General features: G+C 41.5%; 1 protein-coding gene across 4 annotated transcripts in view; it reads left to right on the top strand.

Annotated features, from left to right (window-relative positions):
* The window catches only part of TMEM131L (transmembrane 131 like), a 79,500-nt gene extending 69,073 nt beyond the window's left edge, over positions 1–10,427 (top strand). For all 4 annotated transcript variants that reach the window (XM_084204752.1, XM_084204750.1, XM_084204749.1 and 1 more), the window contains 8 exons: positions 652–809; positions 1,646–1,831; positions 2,758–2,836; positions 3,865–3,950; positions 5,271–5,391; positions 7,421–7,509; positions 8,365–8,507; positions 10,015–10,427. In XM_084204752.1, coding sequence (XP_084060878.1) covers positions 652–809; positions 1,646–1,831; positions 2,758–2,836; positions 3,865–3,950; positions 5,271–5,391; positions 7,421–7,509; positions 8,365–8,507; positions 10,015–10,293 — 1,141 coding nt within the window. In that variant the 3' untranslated portion in view covers positions 10,294–10,427. The remainder of the gene's footprint in view (positions 1–651; positions 810–1,645; positions 1,832–2,757; positions 2,837–3,864; positions 3,951–5,270; positions 5,392–7,420; positions 7,510–8,364; positions 8,508–10,014) is intronic.
* Positions 10,428–15,010: the final 4,583 nt, after the last annotated feature.

The raw sequence follows: 15,010 nt of genomic DNA, 5'->3' as shown, positions 1-15,010 counted from the left end.
GGGAAGTCAGTACATGTTGGATGCGCACGTTTGTGGATAGGAAGGATAAAAAAGAGGCAGTGAAATAGTGAAGTTTAGTGTCTGTTCCTTCAACCAATTCAGCAGTTTCTGCTTTCTGAGTTAAGATGGAACTGTTCCATTTCTGCAGAAATTTGACAGCTGACTTTTAATCATTTTTCCTCAATACCCTCTGATTATGATATTGGATGCAGACATTTCATTTCACCTTGACCAGCAAAAAGTTAAGATTGCTTCAGATTGTGATTTACTCTAGTTATAGTTGTGCCAGTGAAATGAACACAGGGCACATTTTTCTTTGCATCTAGATCTTTGTACGCTGCTAAATCACTGTGCTTATCACTGCAACATCTAATTGCCTTCTGCCAGGTGCTTTAGAGAATGGAGTTAAATATGCACATGTCATTTTGCCTCTCCCCCTGAGAAGTAGTAGTCTGTGTGGTAGGATATTGCATTTTGGGAAAGGTTTTTAAGGTTTCTGTAAAGTTGGGGAATAAGACTCCCAAACCTACTGCTTCCCCTGTACTTTGCCTTGATTGCTGTGTGAGTTGAAGTGTTTAATGCCTGGAATGGAAAAATGCAGATAAAATGTAAAATGCAAGCATGGGTTTTTTTTGGGTGTGGTTCTGTTAGGGTCCCTGAGCAGAGTGAGTTGAAGCATATGTGCAGTGAATTTGAAAGGCCGGATCTGAGAGCGAATATTGGAATAAGAGCCTGGTGTCCTCAGAATAACGGGGAAAATTGTAAAGCAGACCAAAAAGCTGGGAGCTCGTCCATACAGGGAGAAACAGGTATGTAGTCTTAATTGTCTTAAAATGGGGAAAGAAACGCAATGTGAATTTTGTGGCAGTAGAGCATTCCTTACTTGAGAGACCTGTGCTTTTCTCCCTTTTGAACCCTGACATGAAGATGACAGGACTGGTATGATGTAGTGTCTGAAATAATAGCTGCTCACTTCTGAAGGGCTCTGCATGCTTCTCCGTGGGGTTGGTTCATGGTGCAAACCAGAAAATGAATCAGTCTGAAGCAATGATCCATCAGTTCTTGGTGAAGGAAAGACAGACTGGTAATCTGGTTTTGTGTTCAAAAGAAAGCTTGGGTACCTGCTTCCTGCCTTTCCATCAGAATTTTAATCATCTGTTTTCCCTGACTTCAGGGAAAATGAGATCTGAAGAAAGTTTTCAATTTCTATAAGACTGTCCTTTGCATCTCTGATGAGATAATAAGAAAAGAGGATCTATCACTTATGAATTCATTACTTGCAACATTTTGTCGTTGCTCTTCGTATGCATCTTCCTACAGCATGTTTCATGTTTGAAGTATTAAGTATTTCAAAGGACAGTATGCACTTCCTCTTTCAACCTATGACTATAGCAGCACTGTATCCTCACTTGCATTCATGTTACTGGGATATCATGTAGGTCAGAAGCTCCTTGTGGTAGGGGCTGGTTTAGTTACTGAAACTACCAGCAAATATTATTTCCTCTCTCATCAGTAAATTCAGAGAATCCATGGAAATTCATGATTCAGATTACTTTTCCCTGGCAAGACTTTCTTAAATGTTGCGTTGTTTTTTTGATTGCGGGGTTTTTTTTTTGTTTTGTTTTGTTTTTCCCAACTTCTTTAGAAAACTTTTATCAGCGGTCCAAAAAGAAGTGTTTGGAGAAGTTTTGTTCTGATTCAAGCTCAGATTGTGGAAGTTCATCTGGAAGCGTTCGTGCAAGTCGTGGGAGCTGGGGCAGCTGGAGCAGTACCAGCAGTTCAGATGGAGATAAAAAGCCAATGATTACTACCAGGCATTTTCTTCCATCCAGTAAGTTTTGCAAACAGCACCTGTTCACAGTAGTGCACAGAGTTTTAGCCTCCCTGCTGATTGGAAAGGCCTACCACGGCATGGGACACATGACTTGTCTTTTGTAGAGCACCTCTTAGACACACAAGGAGGGATGTAAAGAACTTCGTACTTGACAAGAAGTACCACACATTTCATGGAGATGAAGATCACTGTCAGGCTCCTCAATGAGCAATATGCACAGTTAGTTGTCATGGAAGGATGGGTGACCAGAGAGTCACTCAGCATAGCCAAAGCAATTTCTGCCTTTGAATTTGTTTCATCACATTATTTGGGGTTTTTTTGAACATTAAAGCTACTTAAGTAATTCACAAATGAGGAATGTGTGAAAGCAGTTCAGATCTGAGGAGGCTGGGTTTGGATAGGTGTATCTGAGGTGTAAATAGCCAGAACAACTGAGCCACTTGACTAGTATGAGAAATGGGAATTGTGGTTCATTACTGCAATTCTTGAATACCTGAATATCACTTAAGTAGTTGAAAGTCATTGCCATAATTATCCAGAGTGATGTGGACTAGAAGTAAGTTTTAAAGTGCTGAAGTGACACCAGCAAACCCAGCTTTCGGTACCTCCAAAAAGATGGTTTGAATTATTTTAAAATATCCAGAAACTTCATGTGTATTTGTGTATGTATAAAACTTTACATTTCTTAATGATAGTGTGTGATCTGTCTGAACCTGCAATTTAATAAATAACAAATCATGTGTATATGACTTTCCTGTTTGTTCAAATTATAAGGCCTCTTAAAAAAAAAAAAAAAGCAATTGTAAGTTTATACTTAATTTAATAGTAACAAGACCATTGATGATTCTGTTTGTGTGGATGTATATTCTGTGCATACTTCTTTTTTAAGGATCTTTGATTTTCACAGTCATTCTTTTCTTTAGGAGAGAATATTTCACAAAATGATTTTCCATCTGAAACTCCTATCACTCTAAATCTGTCTCATAACATCTGCAATACCAGGTAAAAAAATTGAATCTACACCTGTAAGGCATTAAAGAAACAGCACCAACTTGAAGTCTTGTCTCAGTTTGATAAATAATACCTGTTGGCACCTGTTATCTTGTAATTTTTTATGATCATCTGATTGTACTTACTAGTTGGAAGAAGAATCTTTTTCAGCACATGAAAAGATATAAGCAAAATTGATTATGCTGCATAAGTACAATAAAAGCTTCCAAATGGAAAAAAAATGGAAATTGGCATTCCACTTTCACTTCTTTCAGATCCTAGCAACTTACTACATTTCCATTACTGCTTAGTTGTATTGTTTTAAAAAGGTGGGAATAAGACTTTCATGTTGATGCTATTCTTTTAATGGGAATAATGTTCTCCTAGGATATACAGCATGAAAATTGATTCCTCCCTCCCCACATTCTTTTCTTCCTCTTTACTGTAGTAGAGATAGCATCTACAAGTTTTATTACTGCGAATCCTCAATTTCACTTCTCATTGACCACTCTCTGTTTTCACTAGGAGAAATACTCCAATCCTTTTCCTTTGGGATTCTGGTGCTTGAAAATGTTTTCTTTTATTCATTTTGGCTCGTTCCTTTGATGGGTTAGTTTTGATAAATACCAAATTCACTCATGTGTCTCTCTGTGTCTTCATGGATGTAAAAGTAAACTTACCTGAAAGTTGTTCAAACATTACAAGAGGTCCTACTGATCTTCATGAACTACAGCTTGTTTTCCAGTTTTAGAGAACAGCTGTTGAATTAATTTGCAATAGGTTGATACCTAGATAATAAAAATGGGGTAATTAAGGTGTATTAATTTTATTCATTTTGCATGTGTGATAAGTAGCTGGCTTTTAATTGGAAAAAAACTTTTAAAAATTGCACAGTGGTAATTCTGAAATAGCAAAAATCAGGAGAGCGGAAAAGCAATAGCAGTCATGATGGTCACTAGAATGTTTTCTACATCTCTGTATATTTCCTTTGAAATCGTTTGGATTATGAGACTTAAGAAATTTAATTTCTTTTCATTCAGCAGAGACATGAACAGCATCCCCCAATATCCCGAAACCTTATGTCCCAATTTCACTGACATAGCTGCAGATCCTGACAAAAATAAAGGTCAGTATTAACAACTGAAGCTGTTTGTCTCACACTTTGCTGAGCAGTTTTAGTGATGTTGCTAATAACACATGCACCAACTTGATGGACACATTGTTACTAGAACTTGACTTGCTTCTGAGCAAGTTAGGTGCAAAGTTAGCAAATGAAGGCCTAAAATCTTGACAGTTTTTGCTTATAACCTTGATAATTTTTGTTGCATCTTCTCTGTGTCAAGACAGCATTTAGCTTTCAACCCATGTTCTAGGTATTCTTTCTTCATCTTCTTGCGGTGCACAGATTAATGTCCAGGAGCAATGCAGCTGGGAGATCAAGAGCGCTGCTTGCTGTGTTAAAGAGAAGCTTGGCACCAAATCAAACATGACCGTTTTTCTCTCTAAATATCCACAGCTGGGACTTGCTCTCTTTGACAGTAATAATGAGTGAGGTTGTGTAGCACTGTTAAAATTCTCGAGTTTTCATTGTTTGTATCTCAGAGGGTAGTAATATTAGCTTTTTGAGTGGGATTTATGAAGGCATCATGCTACATGGTGAGGTGGAGTTTGAAGGCTAGTCTTGGTTCTTTGGACAGCAGCACTCCCTGCCCTTCTGCTGTAGGTTTAACCTGTCTGATAAGATACAAATGCTGATTAACCTTTTTCCATGGTAGTAATATTGATATGTATCATGTGAAATAATGAAATGGAGCCAAGTTTGCTAGCATTGTCTCATGGAAATTGCTAATTTGAAGTTTTTCTTTTCTCCAGCTGCCAGTTCTCATAGAGTTGATAGGAACCAAATATCTGGGCAGTCAGGACACGCAGTCCATGAAGAATAGCACCATGAGTATCTGTGCTAGAGGCTAAATACAACATGTAATGAGTTCACAAATTGTCTAGTTGGGAATGGCTCCAGTCTCTTAGAAACCTGATCCTGTTTCTGCTGCATTTGTGTAGTTGGACTTCAGAGGTGGTTAGTGACTAAGGGGTGGGCACAAGGAGGCCAGTGGGGATTGCATCCTTGCTGTCTCTCCTGCTCTGTGGAAGTGTGCCACCTAGGCACTGCCAGCTGAGCACTTAAGGACCCTCAGTAGGAACTTCTTGCCCTGTTTTGTTGATTTCTGGTTTTCTCAGTTCAAGTCTTACATATATCTTTTTAAAAAATGGGAAATTTGAGATATGTTTAAACCTTCATCACAAAAAAAAAATTGCTTAGTAACTCTGGATTTTTATCTCTAGCAGACAGTCCTTATTGGGGATCTGAGAATCAAGTGTCAGTGTGACAGAATCTGTGGAGTCTCCTTCTTGTTACTCTGTATTTCATTCTCCTTTCCTTTTTTAGGTGTTTACCCAACAGGAGATTTGTGGCCTGCCCAGCCAGTCTGCATGACAAACAGTTTGAACTACAACCTTGAGAATAATATACCATGCATGATCCAAGAAACCCCCTCTGTCCACAACAGGCAAGTTATGTTTTGTGTAAAAAGTACAGATAATGCTTTGTTCAGGCTTCTGTAATGCATAGGACTGTACTTTACTCATAATTTTTGTAAAGGCAGATGATAGTTAAAATAAAAGTCGTTCTGCCACTTCAGTCTTAATTCTAGTTGTTAATCCTCTTCCATGAGTACATTGTGATTAATTTTACTAATACAAATTCACTGCTGTCCCTGTTCATGTATAAATATTCTAGAACTTTTTCCAAGTTTAATTGAATACTTTTGGAAAGCTGTGAAATGCTTTCACTTGTTTTGCAGGCAGAGGGCCTGGCTTTGAAATCTGTTGCCCTTTTGCTATATGCATAGCTTATGGTGTGTTATGCAGTGTGTACTTGTGTTAAGTGGCAGGAACAGACATTGTTATAAAGATAAATATTCCACTATGAAAGTGGTTTAGGGACACAAGTAGGCTCTGTCTATATTTGGGTTGATCTTCCTGTAGTACTGAACTTGATTAATTCTTATATTTTACACTGCTCACACAGTAAATTTTAGTAATGAAAGATGTGCCACAAACTAGAGAGCAGAAGTCGTCTGCCACCACATAGCAGTGAAATATGACCAGTTCTTCAAGTTGTATCCTATCATCCAAAATGATGGGAGAAGGACCTGGGGGTCCTGGTGCACAACAAGCTGTCCCTGAGCCACTGTGTCCTTGTGGCCAGAAAGATCAGTGGTGCCCTGGGGTGCATCAGGAAGAGCATTGCCAGCAGGGCAAGGGAGGTGATCCTGCCCCTCTGCTCAGCCCTGATGAGGCCACATCTGGTCCAGCGTCCAGTTCTGGACTCCACAGTCAGTGCAACAGAGATCAGGAGCTCCTGGAGCATCTCTCTTACAAGGAAAGGCTGAGGGAGCTGGGCCTGTTCAGCCTTGAGAAGAGAAGACTGAGAGGGGACCTCATCAATGTCTGTCAGTATCTGCAGGGAGGGTGCCAAGAGGATGGAGCCAGGCTCTGCTCAGTGGTTCCGAGCAGCAGGACAAGAGGCTGTGGGCAGAACCCAATGAACAGGAAGTTCCACCTGAACTTGAGGAAGAACTTTACTGTGCAGTGACCATACACCAGAATGGATGGTCCAGAGAGGCTGAGGAGTCTCCCTCACTGGAGATATTCAGGAACCCTCTGGACACAATCCTGTGCCCTGTGCTCTGGGATGGCCCTGCTTGAGCAGGGAGGCTGGACCATATGACCCACTGTGGTCCCTTCCAGCCTTACACATTCTGTGACTGCTTTCATACACCTATTTCAATTTGGACTTCATATGCAAAAAATACATGCACATCCATGCAATTATTTGTTGATATTTAGTAGTGATAACTTCAGATAGCTGCTTGGCTGAATAGTAAAGTTAAAGTAGGGCAGCTTCTTTTGAAATCCTTTTATATGCCTACCTTGTGCAGACTGGATCCAGAGTTGGACTACTTCAGACTTGCTGCGTAGCAGGGCCTATTTTACTACCGACATGTCTTTAGGAATTACTTTTGAAAAAATCTTCTTGAAATTCTGAAATTGTTTTAATTAAAGAAGTATAACCCCTAGAAATCTATGTGTGGCTTAGAAAATGCACTGTTTACCAGGACTTTAGCACGTTTGGTTGGGAAAAGAGAAATCTCCATTTTAATTGCTATTCTTGAGCATTTAAATGTATTATGTCTTCTGCCGCCTCAAATTACATAATCCATGATTGTGGGGAAGAAGTACAGTTATTTTCTTTTTACAGGGAAGAAAGTTGAACACAGTTAGGCATTGCAGGATTCTGGTAGCATCATTACAAGTTGTTCATTTTCCCAGAGGAAAAAGAGCTTTGTGAGAGAGATTGCTGTGATTGTGTAGTGGTGCGGAGTAGATACTGGCAAAATTGGAATGTGAAAAGCCTCATGATCAGTTACAGGCATTTTGCATCCAAGAGCTTTACAATAAATAAGTATTTCTAAGTAATTTTCAGAAGTTCTGCAAATTGTTTCTGACTGCAGATTTTTCTTTTTCTTGAGACAGCTTCATTGACTGGAATGCAGCTTGTGACAGCCAGTTTTCCAACATGTATTGTCCACTAGAGATGAATGAATATGGTGCTTTCCCAGAAGGTAGGATGAAATGAAGCTTATTAATTTATTTATTATCATAGAGCATTGTTTTTTTCCTCTCACCTTTTATAGAACAAAAGGCTGAGCTGGTCTGTACACGGGTGTTCATTGTTTTCTACTTTACGTTTTCCAGCTGAGTGTTCTGTAGTAATAAACAATGACTGCATGTGGTGGATGAGAAGATTGGCCTTTGTATAGAGCCTGAAAAGGCAGTATGCAGGACTTCCAGAGGGAATTGTGAGAAATGCTTGTGCTTACAGTATTACACATATCTTTTTGCACAATCTTCTTTGTTTCCCCTCTGGCAGGCTTCAGCCTTCCAGTGTGTGAAATACAAGGCCTCTTGTGGCCAATTATCTTTCCAGGCTAGAGTTTCTTGGCTTGGGAAGCACACTGGCAGCAATCTAGAATTCTTTAGCATTACCTACCTAAGTACTAATGAAAGGTCAGACTGCAGTATCCCAGGCAGCACGCTGATCCCTTGGGTGCTTAGAGCTGAGACATGTTGGCGGTGAGGCCTGGGGAGGCTCTGCCATGCATTTTCTGTCTAATAAAGACTCTGTTCTCCAGTAGAGGGACTGCCAAGTCCTTATCCTGTCCTTCTGATAACAATTTGTTAGTGGGTCTCTAATACAGAGTGGTAGTCCCGTTGACAGAAATTGATACACTTTGCTGCTGTGCTACCCTGATGCTGCATGGAGTCACAGAAGGATTAGGTCAGTCCCAGCCTGGCTCACTCTCAAGAAGATTCAGTGTTCCTCCACTGAAATATTAGCAGTGTTCCTCCACAGAAATATTAGTAGTGTTTTATATTGCAAAAGCCTTAGTTTGTCTTCTTGATTTTATAAATTACAGAAAACATGAACTACCCCAGTGGCTTCCCAGGTACTGCAGCAATGCAGAATACAGCCTTCATTGACCAGAACTGTCCCTCCACCTGGAATGCTCCTCCCAACATGCCACCTGCCTGGGAGCCTGCCAGTTATGTCAACTCCACAGTGAGTATTGTCACTGTGAGGTGCTGCCTTTGCAAGCTCCTTCAAAGCCTTCCTCATGTATTCCTGTCTTTTCCCCACCTGTTACTTGCATGTTCTTCATGAATCTTCTAAGTAGCCTGATGTATGTGTTTAATGCTGGCATTGGTAGCCCAGGTTTTCCCAGCTGTTTGTCAAGGATGTTACTGACCTTGTTTGCAAAATTTGAGATTATCCTTTTGCCTGAAAATTGACTAAAATCAGCTTACATATGGAAAAATATTTTGGGTTTATGTAGTCTACTGAGACTTTTTTCTGTCAAAATCAATGTGTCCAGTTGAGGCTAAAACCCAAAAAGTGCTGACAGAAAAATCCATAGAGATTTGAAAATTGAAGAGCTAAATGGACAACTGCTCTCAGTGACTTTGACAGGTTTGGGTTTTTTTTTGTAGGAAATTCAAGTGATTTAAGCTGGATTTGTGCTGATTTCAGAATCCTGACTTTGACCTGTTATACTACAGACTAGCCATGTTTATGTCATCCCTTTGTGCAGTGTAGTAACGTCAGTTCAAGGTGTCTTTAATCGTAACTATCTTCTGCTCATATTTCAAAATCCTCTATAGCAGATTTTTTTAAAATTTACTATAGGTTTATTTTGAATGAAACTAACTAAATAAATCAAGAAGTATTTTCAACTGTAAAAATGAAAATTCTTCTATGTTAAAAAGTGACAAAACTGGTAGAAGACTTTTTCCTAAAATAAACATATATTTTATTTCATATTTTATTCAGGAATGCCAGGAAACACAGAAGGTAGAGATTGGAAAATGCATTAGATAATTCAGTTCATTTCCCTGGCGAGCTTTTCTCCACAATACATTTCAATGTTTCATTCAGTTTTAAAGGTCCCAAGACTTCCATGACCTTCACTGAGAGACTTCCTTGCAGACTAATACATCTTGCCCTCCAGGAGGTTCTTTATAAGCTTTCAAAATTTTCTAACTAAATTCCCTAGCTCCCAATTACAGTCTCATTTTTCACACTGAATATCCCTTTCTGCTCCCAGCATGCACAGTCTTTCTGGACTGACGCATACTTCAACCCTTTTCTTGTCATTTCTAGGCATCCTTTTAATTTTAACTCTCAAAGTATGCATGGGGATCTTTGTGTGTCTTCCATTTCTCCTCTGTTTTCCTCAACAGTCTGACCATAACTGAGTAGTATATTGTTGTTAGAGTAATATCTGTGCTGTGCAGGGAGGAGTTCATCTGACTTCATTCAGTGGAGGGCCTTTAAACACACACACGCACACAAACACACACACACACATACACACACACATATGCTGCTGTAATATTTTTGGCAGCCATATTTCTTTGTAAACTCCTCTGCAATTTTCTACTTGTGGATTTCTTACATTTCTGCATAAATGCTGCTTCCTCCCTCCTATTTAGTACTTAGCATTTCCAGATTTTCTTTGGCAAATGGTCTGTGTTGCAGTTTCCCATGCTGGTTTTGTCTTGCTCTGCAGCCCTACCTCTCAAGCACCCGAAGCTTGTCTCCAATGTCTGGACTTTTTGGTTCCATCTGGGCACCCCAGAGTGATGTTTATGAAAGCTGCTGCCCCGTCAGTGCCACGACTCAACATTCAACCCATGTGGAGAACCAGGCAGTTATGTGTAAGCAGGAATACTATCCGAGGTTTAACCCTTTCCGTGCCTACATGAACTTGGACATATGGACTACAGCAGCCAATCGAAATGCAAATTTCCCACTTTCGAGGGACTCGGGTTATTGTGGAAACGTGTGAAAGGAATTTGATTTAAAAATGTGAATAAAGATGCTTGCAATTTTGATTACTAGAGTAAGCTGGTTGCTGAATAGATTACAATGTTGGTGAATATTTTGGCACTTTTATATTGAAAATAAATTTTTTTTACTGAAGTCTGAGCATTCAGTGCATTTTAAAAAGCACAGCATATTCAGGATGCTGTTATTGTCAGGTGAAGGCTATAAATTTAAAAATTCAAATTTTTTATCATCATTAAGGTATTAGTTCTTAAGAGCATCCATGAACCTGTACTGCACATGTTTCTTCTGAAGTTTACATTCTTTGGTATAAACTAGGAGTGGTTTAGCAATTGTAGGTACAAACTTACACTCATAAGTAATTGCATCTGTACCAAATAGTAACTGGGGACCTACCTGTTGATGCAGATCAGAGAGTTTCCAAATGGTGCCAATTCTAGTGCTGATACAGTTGTTAGTGAGTGCAGACTTCTGGCAGTAGGAAAAAGGCTGAATTGTGGCTTGTTTATCTGTGGCTTCAAATTGCAAGCTGTCACTTGGACGATGTTATGCTTGTGCAGTGTGGGTGAGTGGGCATTTCTTCCAGGAACTTTTCTTGTGAGTGACTCCTGGCATTTTGTGTTGTTATTTTTAGCCTTCATGTTGTAGTAGCATTTTCAGTGCATTTAATTGCACTTGTTTAAAATGCCAAAGCTTGAACTGAAAAGAAATGTTTCTTTGAGCGCTGAGTTCACACCACTCTCCCAAACAGAATGATATTGTGCTGGCTCATGTTAGGAGACTAAAACTTGAGTAGCTGAGGAAGTGCTGCCACCCATGCCAGGACTCAGTCCATCATGCAAGATGTCTCTGCTTACGCTTACTGTAGAGCCTTTTCTCTGCATGGCAGAGTGTGTCTGGACATCAAAAGGAGGCGGAGACATCCCTTAGGTTCAGAGATGTCCTTGGCACAAGGACATCTGTCAGGCCTGAAGAGAGAGTGTGAAAGTGAATCCAGTAGCAGTTTTGTAAAACTACTTAAAGAAGAGCCATAGAGATGGCAGAACCAAATTCTGTGTTGTGGTGGCCACAGGCATTATGGCGAGTGGCCGTGGTCATGGATTGCTGCATGGGAGGTTGAACATGAGGAAGAATGATGTCCCTTGGAGGGTAATGCTGCAGGAGAACAGGTGAACAGATCTCTGCTTCATGTTCATGGCATGGCTGAATGAAGCCACATGTGACCTGCTGTACTGGAAGTGGCAGTCCTTCTGATGGGAAGTCACACTGGAGACTATTAGGGTCCAGATGCTATTTTGAGGATTCTGTGAGCTTGAGCAAGTTCCTTACTTTTTGCTACTTAATTTCATCTTGCCTTTTACTCACAGAGTGACTGGAAAACAAGAGCTCTGTTTGACAGTAAGAAATCAAGGCTGTTTTATTTGTTTTTAGTCAAAGACCAAGCAGAAAAGGCACTGCAAAATAGTTCACAGCCTGCATGTAAGGCTACTCAGTAATCTGAGCTCTCAGACCTAAATTCTGGCCTGGCTAGTCTCTCTCATTGCTGAGCTATCAGACCAGCTCCTTTATCTTGCTGGTTTCATCCAAAAATGCCATGCCAGGGCTTGAAATATTTCAGCCAAAACAGCGCATTTCCACAAAAGGTTTGTTTCAGTAAATCAGCAGTTCCTGCAAAGTAAGCTTGGTTGAAAGTTACCCTGCCAGCTGTGCTTTCACGAGTGTTTGGGTTAGCTCAGAAGGCAGTCAGGGACTGGTTGGGAAACTCAAAAGCTCCTACATTTACCTGCTCTAATTGCTCATGTGGAAGGTGCTCCAAAGCCTTCCTTTGGTTTCAATGTCAGAAAAATGGGATGGTCACTGAATGCTTCTCTGAACTGTGGTGTTTTAATTGCTTGATCAGGAACGAGCGCCTGGGGTCTATGGCTGCTTTCCATGATGTGTTGTGCTGGGCAGGAATCTGTGTGACTTGAGTTTAATCGTAATTGCTTGTGATTCTGAAGGAAAGTTCACATGTTCCTATGAACTTTGATGCTCCTGAAAATGGTAGTAAGCCGTGAGAAGTAGTCATAACCACTGACATGCTTTCTGTGCACCTCTTGCCTATGGTAGGAGACTTCAGGAGAAATAGAGTGGGAGTATAAACCCAATAAATACAGATTTTAAAAAAAAAGTGATCCTTTGGTTTGAAATGGAATGAACTTCTTTATTCCCTGGATGATATTGCTTGTTGTATAGCATGCATGGATTTTGGATAAAAAGGCACAGGAGAGAGGAAAGGACATGAAAAGATATGCTTAGTTGTCTTAGTTTATTCTGTTAATTCCATTCAGTGTTTCAAGGATATCCTTATTTTCTGTGCACTGAAGAGAGGCTTTTCCTCAAGTTCCAGCGTAAGGACATGGATTTCTTCTGTCTGCAACAAACTGTAACAACAACCTCAAAACCCTGTGGAGTTCTGATGAGTCCCTGTCGTAAGTAAAATGTATGTTCTAAACAGAGTTAATCACTGGAAAAGAGAGGAAAAATTATGCAATAAACCAAGCAAAGGCACTGGAGAATTCAGGGAGAGCAAAACCAGATAGAAATGTTCAGAAAAGAAGACCTGTGTGAAAAATTCGATCAGACTTGTTAAAAGCGCCAACAAAAGACAAGGGGAATGAGCCACAAAGAGCTTGAGAAATACTGCTAAGAAAGGAAACAATCATTCCCTTTAATCAAACCAGAACAGATCAAGAAGTTATTCCCCCAGGAGCAGTGTAGTATTAGGCAAAGTTTTTCATATAACTTTTCATAACAATAACTAAGGAATGTAACAATCTCATTAAGGTTACTAGAAATAATTGCTGCCATCAGGAGACATCTGTAGCTTAATTAGTAATCCACTTGAATGCAAGTGGGTTTGGGCTCAGTTAAAAATCATTCCTCCTACAGTAAAGGGAAAGATGAAATAAATAATTGCTTTGTACCAAAGTGATTATAGTTCTGCTGGAGTGAACTGGAGAGGCTGCTCTAAAGACATCTCATTATGAGCAAAGTAATTTCTAACTTCTTGCCTTGTGCCTATAGCAGCATTGGGAGCCTCACTGATTTCTCTGAAACTGGTACCGTTTTAAGAGACTTAAACAAAAGTTGTTCTTAGTTAACCAAAGAAATGCTTAACATTGGAAAGGGAATACAAAAAAAACCCCAGTATAGAAGTGCAGTAGCTTGCACAGTTCACTAGTAGGGCTGATGATGGAGTGGGGGAAAAAATCCCCATGGGTGCAGTTCCAGGCATTCAGTATTGACTTTTGTCACCATGTGAGCACTACATAGTCTCGAGGCATCCACTGTTTTCCCAAGAAAACTGGAAAGAAGTGACAGCCACCCCTGCTTAGTGCTCCCAGCAGGTTTGTGGCTTCTAATATATGTATTGAGAACTAGGGATACCACATTACCACTGTCCTTGATTTTCACAGGCCAAGCCTGCCTGCTTGGGCCAGCATTTCCATTATGGAGTCAGAGACTATTTCTGGCACATTTCCTGGAGGTCTGTGGGTACTGAGAGGCAGCATTTGCACAAAGCCAGAACCTATGGCAGGGTGTTTTCCTGCCCCAGCCTTGCCGGGCTGCAGCAAGCCCCTCACAGTGTCACACTGTAGAGCTGCGGGAAGGGGAGCATCCAGTGCAGCTTCCCTGTAGGAGAGGAGCAGCGCTCTGCTGGGACCCTGTTTACTGCTAGGTGGGGCTGGCACAGGGCTGAGCCTGCTCCTGCAGGGAGGGCTTTGGAGGGCCCAGCAGCGCGGCTGCCGCCAGGCCTGGCAGCCTGGTTGGAGCTCCATGGCGGCAGCGGATGGGCGAGGCCGAGCTGCGAGTCCCGCCTGCGGGGCTCAGAGCGGCGGGGCAGGGCTGTCCCAAGGCAGGCCCACACGGGGAGCACCGTCCTTGTTTGCTCCTCTGAGTTTGTCACAGGTACGGTGGCAATTGGCAGGACTGTCCTACAGCTCCTGCAGCTGGACCTGGGCGGGCAGGACTGTTCCAGCTGCTCGGAGGTGCGATGACCAGCGCTGGCAGAACGAGCCTGAGGGCTCTGAGGGCAGGTGAGAGACCCGATGGCTGGGAGGCAGATGAGCTCATCTCAGTTGTTCATCTTCTGAAGAGAGCGGAAGGGGAGGAAGCAAGGGAGGTTTCCACCACCTACACTAGAGCTGGCAGTGCCTGCAGCTCCACCGCCCAACTTCTTTCTGCCTCGGGAGAAGCCCTGGTGACTCCTGGGAAGTCATGGCCTTCCCAGCACCACAGCTTCCTCCAGAGCCGTCCAACCAGGTGAGCTCCTGGCTGATATTTACAGTGGTAGGTTGGGTGTTGCTTTATCGAATTTGTTTTCTTCCCTTTCATTCTTGTGAAACACCCATTGTTTATTTTTCTTAGTCACTGAGTCACCTCCATCTGGTTTTGCCCTTTTCACATGCTTGCTTTGCTTTCAGCAGTTACTGGAAAATGTGCACAGTGGCACTTCCCTGTCACCAAGGGCATGTTTTGCTTCTCCTGTGATTGCCCTGTCCGGTTGTTCAGTCTCTCTGACCACTTCTATGGAGAAAAAGGCTCAGGGCAGGGTTTATCACATCCTCTTTGCCAACATACTTGGGTGGAGTGAAGGCTCACTGTCTCCCCAGGACTGCTGTGCTGCCTGGCCCTACTCTGTCCCTATGCAATACAACACTCACCCTGCCTTTCTG

The sequence above is a fragment of the Fringilla coelebs genome, assembly GCF_963513975.1.
Source record: "Fringilla coelebs genome assembly, chromosome: 4".
NCBI classification, from domain to species: Eukaryota; Metazoa; Chordata; class Aves; order Passeriformes; family Fringillidae; genus Fringilla; species Fringilla coelebs.
This window is presented reverse-complemented; position numbering and strand designations above follow the sequence as displayed.